Raw genomic sequence first — 13,482 nt, forward strand, 5'->3', positions numbered from 1 at the left:
TCCAGAGTGCTGGAGGAATGCCTGGTGTCAGCTGGTACAGGAATGAAGAAAAGAATTGCCTCAAAGTCCTGAATATGAGGATGACAGCAGGGGCTGGACGGCCAACTCAAATGCTGAGATCAGGAAGCAAAACAAAGCCAAGCAGGGAGGCATGCTTCACTCTGCTATTTATAGCCAATCAGGAAAGCAGTTGAGTTTCCACATGTGGATGAGTCACCACACCCAATTAGAAGCACGTCTACACCTGCTCATATTAGCAAACAAGCATTGGTAAAACAAGCATTGATACAAGTCAATTGTGTAACACAGCACATTATGTTTACTGAGAATCATGAAGGTTTAACCAAGAACAGAGATATGATTTAACCCTAATCCCTGGGGATGCTTACAGATAACGCAGGAGGCATCTGGGGGATTCCTGACAACCAGCAGGCTGGCCTAGCCAGGTCTTGCTCCTCTGGAAAGAAATTGTCCATCTTAGATTCGGCAGTGCTTTGTGGGACAGGAAAATGCCACACTTTGGAGAAAGCTGCCATGCTTTTGGTTGCCATCTCATTGGATAGGGTTGCCCCCTGTTTGTCCCCCAAGATGAATGAATAAATCTCTTGGAGCTGCACTTTAACTCAGATCTGCTGCCTGAAACCAGAAGGACTGCCTTTCTGGAACCATGGTCTGCAACCCAAAGGACTGCAAAATGAAGGACGGCACCCATTGTACACTGAAACCGCCACCCTAAGGACTTTCCCTTTCTTCAAAAAGGACTAAGGAGGGGACTCCTAGAAAGCAACAAGTTAAACAGAGCTTGCCTGCACAAACTGTCACAAAAGTCTCCAGCCTGGAGAGCGTCCAGTGGACTTTTCGGGATTATGCCAAGTGAATTGCAACCTTTGGATGTGTGTTTTGGACACTTTGAACCCTCAAGAGAAACTCCAGGAAGAAGTTCCAAAAGTTTGGAGCAAGGTTGGGAAAAAGCTCCATAAGTGGACCGACCTGACGTAGTGAGTCAAACTGACTACCTTCAACCGCGACCTGGCCTGAATTTCAATTTTGTCCCGCTGAAATCTCTGGAGCTCCAGACTTCCAGGATTTGACCGGGGCCTCATGGAAAAGCAATCGGGCAATGCTGCAATGAAATGGGTTGCTGGAGAGGACCACACAACGTCGAAAGAGAAAAGCTCCAGACAATTTCTAAATATGAAGGTCAATTTTGACCAAGGCCAACCCCCTCAGTGTATGCGAGCAGGGCTCCATCGTGGTTGGCATCAAATTGTGAGTTGGTTCAGGTCTAGCATGACCAGATGTTCATACTTGCTGCTATTGATTTCTAAGCACTAGAAAGCACATTTTTTATTTTAATATTTAAAAAATCATTTCCCCAGTTCCCTGTATTGGACGCTTGTCATGTTGGTGTCATTTTAAAGATTAAAATTGTGTGTTACTTATTTATTGTATTGGTGAAATTAAATGCTTTACATACCTGTCTCCTAAGTTAAGTCTGACTGCTTGTTGCCAAGATACCAGGGGTTGAGCCAGGGGCTAATGTTTTGATGCCTTAACTGGACCTAACATAGGATTGGCGGCCTTATTGCTAGTGGTAGATGTGTACTTACCCTTACTAATAATCTACCTTCCAACAAGGATTATTGATATAGTATCATTTATTTGTTTGAGTGTCATTTAATGATTTAATTCTTCATATTAATGCCGTGAGGTTATAGGCATTGCATCTGATGAGCCAGTTATGGATTGAGATCCTTGCAGCAGGTTCAGGGATCCCAAGGCAGAACCCAATTTTAGTTTACATTTTGACATCAGGGGGTCCAATTAAAACCCATCACATATGCTTCCCTGCCCCCATATGGCTCTGTCACTTTATTTTCAGGGCGCGATGACCAAGTTCAGTAAACAGTAACAGCAGGCGCAACAGGTTTTTCTCTGTTGCGGCCAGTTAATTAGATAATTTGAGACTGTGATTACATCTTTGGGTCCAGAGGACCAAAAGAATAGTCGGAAGCGTTTAGGAGCCATCTATGAATTAACAGTCAGGATACATCTAACTTTATAACACTTTTATGCTCACCCTACACATTTTGTATCATCACTTTCTTGAAAATTACTTAACGGAATTCCACTAAAGCAAGTAAAACACTTTCTTCAGTAAAGTTCTACTTCCAAGCAAAGGTTGGTACAATTCCATTCAACACTTTCTGCAGCAGACAGCAAAGATTCCTATGGGAATTTACATAGTAAATTACACTTTTTGACCTGGTAAATTACACTTTTTGACCTGTTCCTTTATTATCACTGCCCCCTTTAACCGTACTTCAAAATCCTTGCCATGTGAAACCCAAATCAGATTAACATTTTTCGAAAGTCTTTTGCAGATTTGCCAAACTGCACCGATAATATATTAATAAAATAAAAATTTTAAAAAAAGAGTTTTCAGTGTTACCTCTGGCTTAACTAGAACTACACATTGGTAACAGAGAAATTAACAGATTGGTTTGTTCCATTCTTTAACAGACTTTGGTCTTTTACTATTTTTACCCGTGTCAATTTTGTTCTTCACGTCTATCTACTGTAATAATGGTAGGCAGAAATAAAAACAAAATTAAGTTTACAAACGGGGAGATTGTGGTCCATGTGAAACCATCTCCAATTTGGCATGCAACACAATATTGTAGGGTCTGAAGTTTATTTAAAACATATGACACGATTACAAGACACTGATGAAAAGAGAGCTTTTTTATTCCAAGCACTTGCAAACTACCTGCAGATACTGTTTGGCAGCCGATCCTGGAAACTGTCCAATGTCATCTTTAAATTATTTACTCTGTCTGATTCAGCATGCATATCACTTTTTCTAGACAATCTGCAATAATGTATTTAGGGGTCATTTAGTAATCCTAAAGAGGAGTTGAGTGTGATAAGCATGTTGTTCAAGTACACAATGGCCACACTACTAAACTGCAAAACTGATAGCAGAGGAGCTAATGACTTAAATGATAAGACTGTGTAAAATGCCAAGGCAATTTCTTTTCCCATGTATGCAAAGCACAAGCACCTTTTTTTTTGTCTTTAGGTGGAGAGAAAGTGTAATACTTACCATGAGCCTTTATGAGGAGAGGAGAACGGGATCCACCCACATTCTCTGGAAATCCAACAACAACATATTTATTGCTTGTTATCAGTGGCTGAAGATGATGCCTTGATATCAGACCTGGAATAGGAGAGCAAGCAACATATGGTCTTTGTAAGGTTTCCTATTTCTGAAACTTTAAATTGTAACTAGGAGATCATGCATTACAATATATGTTATCGATCTAAAGATGATATAACAGTAACATTGGTAAAAGTTAAATAAAATACCTGATATCCTAAGTCTGGATAGCAGGTCAACAGCTTGAATAAGTTTATAGTCCACAGTTTATAAAGATTATTGGTAAAGAGGCATTACAAATGGATTACTTAACAGTCTGCAATTTATTTTCCATTCAACGCAGTTAAATCATCATGAGGTATGTTTTCCAATGTGAAGCATACAATCTTTTCAGGTGTAGAGAGATCTTTAATTTATTGGTCTTTGTTACAGAATGGTTCATATTATGTTTTGCATCTCCGTATTTCTGTTGCTGTAGAAGGTAATAGAAGATTCTGATTATTTGTAGAAGTGGCAGTGCTATATATGCTATATATGCATTTAAGATGATCCATTTTCTGATGTGTCTAAAATGTCCTAAGCGTAAACTTATTGTAGAAAAAACCCTGGTTTTGTGTAGATGGGGGCAATGGTTTCTTTTCCTCACGGAACTCTTGCCCATTTGTGGTGACTTGTACTTTTCTTCACAGAAGTCTGTTCACATGTGCAAGACTTTACCTTTTCCAATAGCTTTGAAGTCTTTCCCTTTGGAAATGCTATTAGTGTTCTATATCTAAACTTGGCAAATATGATTTCTGACTTTGTACTTTGTTTCTGAGCCTTCATGGCAAGAATTATTTTATTTGTATTTCCTATCTTAACTAGTAATAAAACTCTTACAACACTTCCCATTGATCTAGAACTCAGTTCGTCAGTGGTCCCAGTCAATCTTTTGATTTTCCTCTGCTATTTATTGGGCCAAATATTGACAGTGCTGGAGGTGGATCACCAAAGGAAAATTTGGGGTGAACAAAATATTAAGTTTCAGTGAATTATGGGTGTTGGGGCTCCCACACTAACATCACCAACCCTATCAATTGTCTTGGCATTACACAATATTCTACTGCACCAAAGTGCTCACCCAGACACTTCCTTGATTGGCCACGAAATTATAACTAAAATAGAAACCGCTCAACTAGCACCTAAGACACTAAAAGGTAAACAACATTAGAAATGTACTCACCATCGCTCAAATAGAGGCCATTCAGCACCTCTTGGCTTCATGGATATGCAAGAAAAGAAAAAACAATCTCTATCTGGACTTTTAACCTCCATACTGACTGGTCCCACCCATATTTTGCAAGCCCAGTGAAACAGTTTCAAACACCTCTTTCCCACACTCGCTCTGGTATCAATAGACAAACCTACTGTAGAGGTTCCAGTCTGATTCCTCACGCAATCGAAGTATATGATAATGTTTCTGTATGCACTACGATTATGCTTCTGTATTTCCTACTGTAAATCTCCATACAGCATGTGTTATTAGGGCTTTAGAATAAATGAGGCACTCGTCTTTAAGGTTCACAGTCAAGGAGATACAATGATCTTTGTAGCATCTTTACCAAGCATTATCCTGACAAAGGACGATATTGGTGAATTCTTCTGAGATAAATAAGAACATTCAAAAGAAGAAAATAAAAATCAAGAAATAAGAACATTAACTTATCTTCATTTTTCTGCTCAGAGGGGAAAATACACAATATCTTCCAACATCACTCGATTGTGTCTCCTATATCAAAATCAACAACAATATTGAAAAATAGCAATCAACAAACTGAGTGTGGCCACCACCAAGCTGGCACTCTCAAGCAAACTGAGTCGTCGTCCCTTTTTGCAGCGAAAAGTCACATTCTATTGACGTGTGACCACAGTCGCTGGAAATCACTATTGATAAGAGTGAAAAGTGCTGGGAATGCTCTTGTTTGAGCACCCAAGAAATGCAAGGAAGCCCCACTTGTATTTCAGTGGCACCACAACCCAAATTGTTCTAAAATACAAACTGATCATTTTCTTTCTAAAAATGTTCATCAGAACAAAACCCATCGGAAAACTACAGAGCCTCTACGTGAAAAGCAAACTTAACTTGAATTCCTTCTTCAGGAAAACATAGCGTGATTCAGATTACACGGATATACCCAACTAGTTGTGTAAGTGTTCAACTAAATAAACTAAAGAGTTAACTCGGACTGTGCAGAATTCCGATCCCACTAGCGATGCAAGTTGATGATTTTATGAAGGTGCACAGTTTGTGAACAACACATAACTTCAATCACAGGAACGTTTCCCTTAAAAAAGGCACCAAAAGGTGAATTCTCACGCTAACAGGAGGTATTGTGGCCTTTTAACTTACAAAATACATCACTATCCTAGGTTTTAGTCCTCCGACTTCTTTTTTTTTTTTTAACTCAGCCAACTTCAGAAGGATAACACAGTTTGTTTTAGAAAAAAAGGATCCATTGGCAACCACTGAGCAAAAACTGCTAAACTAAATGCTGGACCTCGTTTTTTACCGTGAGACAAATGAAGATTTAGGGAAACAAGTTACAATACATCAAATATGTCGACAATCATCCTCGTCTAGCGTACCTTATATTAAAAAAAATAACTTTGTTATCATTCAAATTATTTTCCCTCAAATTGCTGTTTCTTTAAATTTGCATAAGACTAGAATTTATGTGCGTGGGCTCCATATATTTCTACTACGTTAAGTGAAGATATTTTAAGGTGGCTAATAACATAAGAGTAGTTTTAACATTAATGTTTTGCCAATTTCCAGGGCCATTTGCTTAGATAATTCCACCCTAAAAATCGTGCTTCCTTTATTCAAGCTAGCTCTTTTTCTAGTCTAGTTTTGTAAAATGTTTTCAATAATTCCTCAGAAAAGCCTGCCATAATTTTTACCTCCCCATCCCTATTGCTCAACTCGTTTCTATAACTACTCAATCTCCAAATCCAAACGGTAAGCACACTCATGAGCTCTTACAATCACCAAGGTGGGTTCCTTAATGTTCCTCACTTTAGGTACTTCCGACTAGAATTTGGCTCATTATGACTAGCTTAAAGTTTGGGAAAGTAATGAAAAACGGAATGTACCGGCATTAGGGTGTCAAAGCTCCCTAATTCAATGTGCTTCGGTATCCTCAAGATACAGGTCCCTCATTAAACAGATCCCTCGTTTAATCAATGAGAGGGGCAAACTACATAAAGAAGTCACGGGGGCATAAACAGCGCACATCCATTTACACCACGTTTGTTGTTCCTAAAAAGTGGAATGGTTGAAACCCCTTTCATTTTATTGTTTTACCTGTATTAATTTTCGCAGTTTTAAACACTGTTTCATAACTACAGTATTTACACACATTTTGCAATAATACACTGATAGGTAACCAACACCCGCACTTCTCATCCTTCTGCATCACTTTTCAGTTGTGTTCGATCAACATATCTAGAGGCAACGATCTGGACTTTATCTTCATCTCTTATGTTAGCAGTAGCCCCTCTGTACTGCCCGCCAGTTGTCCTGGTCTCGGCCCATTCTCACATTGTGCAGTCCCTACCTCTACACGATCTGAATCGAGGTATAAATAGGGTTCCAAACAGGTCACTCTCGCTCTCCGTCCTCCCTCTGGCTCTCCACCATGCTAATGGTCAAGCCCGACCCTCCTACTCCTCCGGTTCCTGAAATTGTATCTGTCATTTCACGAGTTCAGTCAGCATCAGTACCCACGCAGCCAAATACCCAGTTTCTCATCTCTACGCACGTTGTATCCTTCCGCCAATGCCCATTCTGACATATCCTGGAGCCAGTCTGCATATCTGGGAGGCAGTGTGCCCAACCACGTTATAGCAATATGTCGCTTCGCAAGTAGTAGGCCCAGAAAAAGAATGTATCTTCTTTGCCGGTCCTTGAATCAGAACCAACAATACTGCCCGCGGCTTGAGCGGTATTGCCCATTCAGCGGCTCTGTTTAGACTCTCCATCACTTGTTGAAACCCCTTCTATATAATTAAAACATATATGTAACTAGTTTGATTTTTCCATAGTAAGCATGCTGCAACGAAATTGTGAAATCTATTAGTTCCACTTTTTTGCAAAAGCGGAATACTTTTTGTAATGTGGACCTTGGTTTAACTGTATTAAAACATAAAAAACAAAAGTTGAATACCAGCTCAACCTCTTGCTTGCATTCAGATGCAGTGGTGCTACAAGAATACATGTGTTCTATCACTCTGGGTTACCAGGCAACCAACAGGAACCATGCGGCTATTTTTCTGTACCTAGAGAAACACTCATGTAAAGGGCATATGAATTCATAAGTGAAAAGGCTGCGTGTGACAGATTTCTCTTAGTAATGTAATGGAAATCAAATCGCTGAGCAATGCAAGCTGCCCATTCATTTATTAGCACTAGGCAATCTGTTTAAGGTGTGTAGCCAATCAAACATGCAGATGAAAGATGAACTGAGGTCACGCACTAATTAACTGAAAATAGAAAAAATGACAAATTGAAATATAAATTGTGACAGCAACCAATGTATCCTGTTTCTCTATCAAACTACCTTGCTGCTGTTTTGCAACTTAGGCTTTATGGTGGACAAATATATTTTGAGGCTTGTTAACATATTGTGTTGGACCGGGCCCTTTTTGCAGGGTCATCCCGAAACATTTTGCCTCATTCCTCCTGTTTTTGTTGGCTTTAGGACCCAGGGCACTTTACCACTTCTGACAAGTGCAAAAGTGCTTTTGCTCTCTGTGTAAATTGTATTGGTGACTTGTAGGAAGTTGGCTCTGTATGTGCTATTTCAAAGTAAGGAATAGCATGCACAGAGTCCAAGGGTTCCCCTTAGAGGTAAAATAGTGGTAAAAAAAGATAATACTAATGCTCTATTTTGTGGTAGTGTGGTCGAGCAGTAGGCTTATCCAAGGAGTAGTGTTAAGCATTTGTTGTACATACACATAGACAATAAATGAGGTACACACACTCAGAGACAAATCCAGCCAATAGGTTTTGTTATAGAAAAATATATTTTCTTAGTTTATTTTAAGAACCACAGGTTCAAATTTTACATGTAATATCTCATTTGAAAGGTATTGCAGGTAAGTACTCTAGGAACTTTGAATCATTTCATTAGCATGTATACTTTTCACATAAAACACAATAAGCTGTTTTAAAAGTGGACAGTGCAATTTTCACAGTTCCTGGGGGAGGTAAGTTATTGTTAATTTTCACAGGTAAGTAAGTCACTTACAGGTTTTAGTTTTTGGTCCAAGGTAGCCCACCGTTGGGGGTTCAGAGCAACCCCAAAGTTATCACACCAGCAGCTCAGGGCCGGTCAGGTGCAAAGGTCAAAGAGGTGCCCAAAACACATAGGCTATAATGGAGAGAAGGGGGTGCCCCGGTTCCAGTCTGCCAGCAGGTAAGTACCCGCGTCTTCGGAGGGCAGACCAGGGGGGTTTTGTAGGGCACCGGGGGGGACACAAGTCCACACAGAAAGTACACCCTCAGCAGCGCGGGGGCGGCCGGGTGCAGTGTGCAAACAAGCGTCGGGTTTCCTTCAGTTTTCAATGGGAGACCAAGGGGTCTCTTCAGCGATGCAGGCAGGCAAGGGGGGGGCTCCTCGGGGTAGCCACCACCTGGGCAAGGGAGAGGGCCTCCTGGGGGTCACTCCTGCACAGAAGTTCCGTTTCTTTAGGGGCTGGGGGCTGCGGGTGCAGGGTCTTTTCCAGCCGTCGGGAAATGGAGTTCAGACAGTCGTGGTCAGGGGGAGCCTGGGGATTCCCTCTGCAGGCGTCGCTGTGGGGGCTCAGGGGGGACAACTTTGGTTACTCACAGTCGTAGAGTCGCCGGAGGGTCCTCCCTGAGTTGGTTGTTCTCCACCAGTCGAGTCGGGGTCGCCGGGTGCAGTGTTGCAAGTCTCACGCTTCTTGCGGGGAGTTGCAGGGGTCTTTAAATCTGCTCCTTGTAACAAAGTTGCAGTTCTTTTGGAGCAGTGCCGCTGTCCTCAGGAGTTTCTTGTCTTTTTCGAAGCAGGGCAGTCCTCAGAGGATTCAGAGGTCGCTGGTCCCTTGGAAAGCGTCGCTGGAGCAGGGTTCTTTGGAAGGCAGGAGACAGGCCGGTAAGTCTGGGGCCAAGGCAGTTGGTGTCTTCTGTTCTTCCTCTGCAGGGTTTTTTCAGCTCAGCAGTCCTTCTTCTTGTAGTTGCAGGAATCTGTTTTTCTAGGTTCAGGGGAGCCCTTAAATACTAAATTTAAGGGCGTGTTTATGTCTGGGGGGTTAGTAGCCAATGGCTACTAGCCCTGAGGGTGAGTACACCCTCTTTGTGCCTCCTCCCAAGGGGAGGGGGTCACATCCCTAATCCTATTGGGGGAATCCTCCATCTGCAAGATGGAGGATTTCTAAAAGTTAGAGTCACCTCAGCTCAGGACACCTTAGGGGCTGTCCTGACTGGCCAGTGACGCCTCCTTGTTGTTTTCTTTGTTTCCTCCAGCCTTGCCGCCAAAAGTGGGGGCCGTGGCCGGAGGGGGCGGGCAACTCCACTAAGCTGGAGTGTCCTGCGGTGCTGTGACAAAGGGGTGAGCCTTTGAGGCTCATCGCCAGGTGTTACAGCTCCTGCCTGGGGGAGGTGTTAGCATCTCCACCCAGTGCAGGCTTTGTTACTGGCCTCAGAATGACAAAGGCACTCTCCCCATGGGGCCAGCAACATGTCTCTAGTGTGGCAGGCTGCTGGAACCAGTCAGCCTACACAGATAGTCGGTTAGGCTTCAGGGGGCACCTCTAAGGTGCCCTCTGTGGTGTATTTTACAATAAAATGTACACTGGCATCAGTGTGCATTTATTGTGCTGAGAAGTTTGATACCAAACTTCCCAGTTTTCAGTGTAGCCATTATGGTGCTGTGGAGTTCGTGTAAAACAGACTCCCAGACCATATACTCTTATGGCTACCCTGCACTTACAATGTCTAAGGATTTGCTTAGACACTGTAGGGGCACAGTGCTCATGCACTGGTGCCCTCACCTATGGTATAGTGCACCCTGCCTTAGGGCTGTAAGGCCTGCTAGAGGGGTGTCTTACATATACTGCATAGGCAGTGAGAGGCTGGCATGGCACCCTGAGGGGAGTGCCATGTCGACTTACTCGTTTTGTTCTCACCAGCACACACAAGCTGGCAAGCAGTGTGTCTGTGCTGAGTGAGGGGTCTCCAGGGTGGCATAAGACATGCTGCAGCCCTTAGAGACCTTCCCTGGCATCAGGGCCCTTGGTACCAGAGGTACCAGTTACAAGGGACTTATCTGGATGCCAGGGTGTGCCAATTGTGGAATCAAAAGTACAGGTTAGGGAAAGAACACTGGTGCTGGGGCCTGGTTAGCAGGCCTCAGCACACTTTAAATTCAAAACATAGCATCAGCAAAGGCAAAAAGTCAGGGGGTAACCATGCCAAGGAGGCATTTCCTTACATGACTGTTTTATCCACGGTTGGCATTTGTGATTACTAGTAAGTCCCTAGTTAAGTGCACTAGAAGTGCCCAGTGCCTGTAAATCAAATGATACTAGTGGGCCTGCAGCACTGATTGTGCCACCGACATGAGTAGCACTATAAACAGGTCTCAGACCTGCCATTGCAATGTGTGTGTAGTTTTGCACTGTCATGTCGACCTGGGAAGTGCACCCACTTGCCAGGCCCAACCTTTCCCTTTTTGTACATGCGAGGCACCCCTAAGGTAGCCCCTAGGTAGCCCCATGGGCAGGGAGCAGTGTATTTAAAAGGTGGGGCATGAACTGTTGTGTTTTACATGTCCTGCTAAATTCAGTTTTCACTATTTCATGGCCTATCTCTCCCATAGGTTAACATGGGGGATTGCATTTAAATTCCTTTTAAGTGTAATTTACCATTGTGAGCAGATAGAGGTGTTGAGTTTGGGGTATTTGAACTCACAATTTAAAAATACCTTTTTTGGTAGAGTTGGTTTTTAGATTGCCTGTTTGAAAATGCCACTTTTAAAAAGTGGGCTTTTTCTTGCTTCACCATTATGTGCCTTTGCCTGCCTGTGGAATTCACGTCTGGGTCAGATTGACAGTTGGGCTGTTTGTGTCACTGTCTAGAGGGAATTTCCAAAGGGAGCAGAGGTGTGTCCTGCATATCCTGATGAGTGTCCCTGGGCTAAGAGTGGTGGGAGTAGCGGACACCTGCACCTGAATAGGGCTGGACCTGCTTGCACAAGGAAGTCTTCCCCCTTCTGGAGAGTGTCTGGGACAGAGCAGGACAGAACTGGATGTTGTGAGGAGGAAGGATTTGCCTTTGAAGTTTGCCTACTTCAAAAGGCCAGAACTAGTATAAGTAGTGGACCCAAAGCCCCAGACTTTCAGAACACTTCTGGATCAAGAGGACCCTCTGCCAAGGAGAAGAGCTGAAGGACGAGTACTGCCCCTTCGATGTGTGTGCTTTTCTGGGTTGGCCTCCAGTTGCTGCTTCTGCCTTAAAGAGGACAAAGACTGGACTTTGCTGTGTATCCTGCTTGTGCAATTTCTCCAAGGGCTTGAAGTAGAGCTTGCCTCCTGTTAGAAGTCTCAGGGATATCAAAGATTCAGAGTCATCTGCCTGCAGCACTGGGAGCTCTGTGTTGTGTGCTGCATCAGAAGAAAAACCACCACGACTCCTTCAACGACGCTGCTACCTGCACCGTGACTTGAAGCTGCACGTGCCCCGCAACCCTGGTCTCACTGGCACCGTTATCTGACTCCGTCACCGAGCCGCTGCTTGCACCGTGACCTGTGGGCCCCTCACTCTGCATCGCCTCACGCACACCGCAGCCTTGGTATCCCTGACAACACCACTCTACGCTGACACAGATGCCCTTGCCTGCACCGTGGCCTGAGGACACCGCTCGCGAGGTACACGAAGCACCATCCCGTCCCACACCACAGCCCCAGTCCACCGATGCCAGCCCCATCAACTCCAGCATCATCAACAGTCGCCCCTGTCTGCATCACGACCCGTGGGCCCGCACAGAGTCCACCCCGTGTTGTACCGCCACTATGGGCCTACTGACAACAGCACTTCAGCACCAACACCACTGGATTTGTTGTTCACTACACTGTGATAGCCCCAGACAGAGCTATCGACTTCAAGGAACTGTATTTCTTAAGTAATTCTTGCAAATTTCATATATTTATTAGTGTATGTTGATTTTTTCTCGCTTTGGTCTTGTTTTGTACAGATAAATATTGACTTTTTCTAAAACTAGTGTGGTGTCCTTTTGTAGTGTTTTAACCATATTACTGTGGGTTATGTGCAAATGCTTTACACATTGCTTCTCAGATAAGCCTGACTGCTTGTGCCACGCTACAAGAGGGTAAGCATGGGTTATCTGAGCTGGGTATCTCCCTTACCTTGACTAGAGTGACGGTCCCTAGTTGGACAGGGTATAAACCGACTGCCAACTGGAGTCCTAATTTCTAACAAGCCTTAACCTCTGTAACGTGCTCTTATAAAGTACCTTGAAATCTTCATTGCCTACTCAAATTTGGTAGAAGAATGAAGGCTCATCTCTTCAGCTGTATGTAGAAATAAACTCCACGCTCATTCCCACACAACTCCCCCTCACTGATAACTTGCTGTTTGCTCCTGTTGAGGAAACACCCAAGTCAGACTTGCCTTCGGCCATCTATCAGGTACTGGATGTTCCACTTGGGACTTCCCCATCTCTACATCTCAAGGCAATTGTATAGAACATCAAGAAGAAAGTCCAAAGTTCTAAGGGAAATGCTCTCCCTCACCTGTCCAACTGCTCTACTCAACTAAAGGAGGGTGCACCTCAATCTGTGTGGTGACAGCACTGGGGCTTTATTTGACAACTCAATGCATTCTGGGAGTTTGGATGTGCTCCACTTAGTCAATTAAAGAAATGTGCCAGACAGCAACCACTTTTAAAGGGAAAGCTCATGCCTGAGTGGCCTTCTGACATGTAGAATTGTTCAACCCGAACCCCGAGTGCTTAGAGGTGTTTCTTCAGAAGTGTGAAGAACTTTACAAAAATCCAAATACAATAATAAACAAGAGAAAGCAATGACAAGATGTAGGAAATTACCATCTTGTGTGTGCTATACTCCAGATTTTTGCCTTTTTTGCTTGCTGTAGAACTCTGTGCACTTCACTCCTGCTAACCAGTAGCAAAGTGACTGTGCTTCCCCTTTTAACATGGTTAAATTGGTATACTCCCAATTGGTAAACTTATCACGCCCAAATGTCCCTGGAATACAATTTGCATGTAAATACCCCTAGTGGA

At 43.4% G+C, this 13,482-nt stretch overlaps 1 protein-coding gene across 5 annotated transcripts in view; it reads right to left on the reverse strand.

Annotated features, from left to right (window-relative positions):
* The window catches only part of FRRS1 (ferric chelate reductase 1), a 268,799-nt gene that overhangs the window by 110,884 nt on the left and 144,433 nt on the right, over positions 1-13,482 (reverse strand). For all 5 annotated transcript variants that reach the window (XM_069232144.1, XM_069232146.1, XM_069232147.1 and 2 more), the window contains exon 9: positions 3,107-3,220. In XM_069232144.1, the coding sequence (XP_069088245.1) occupies positions 3,107-3,220 (114 nt within the window). The remainder of the gene's footprint in view (positions 1-3,106; positions 3,221-13,482) is intronic.

This window comes from Pleurodeles waltl, chromosome 4_2, assembly GCF_031143425.1.
Source record: "Pleurodeles waltl isolate 20211129_DDA chromosome 4_2, aPleWal1.hap1.20221129, whole genome shotgun sequence".
In the NCBI taxonomy this organism is placed as follows: domain Eukaryota; kingdom Metazoa; phylum Chordata; class Amphibia; order Caudata; family Salamandridae; genus Pleurodeles; species Pleurodeles waltl.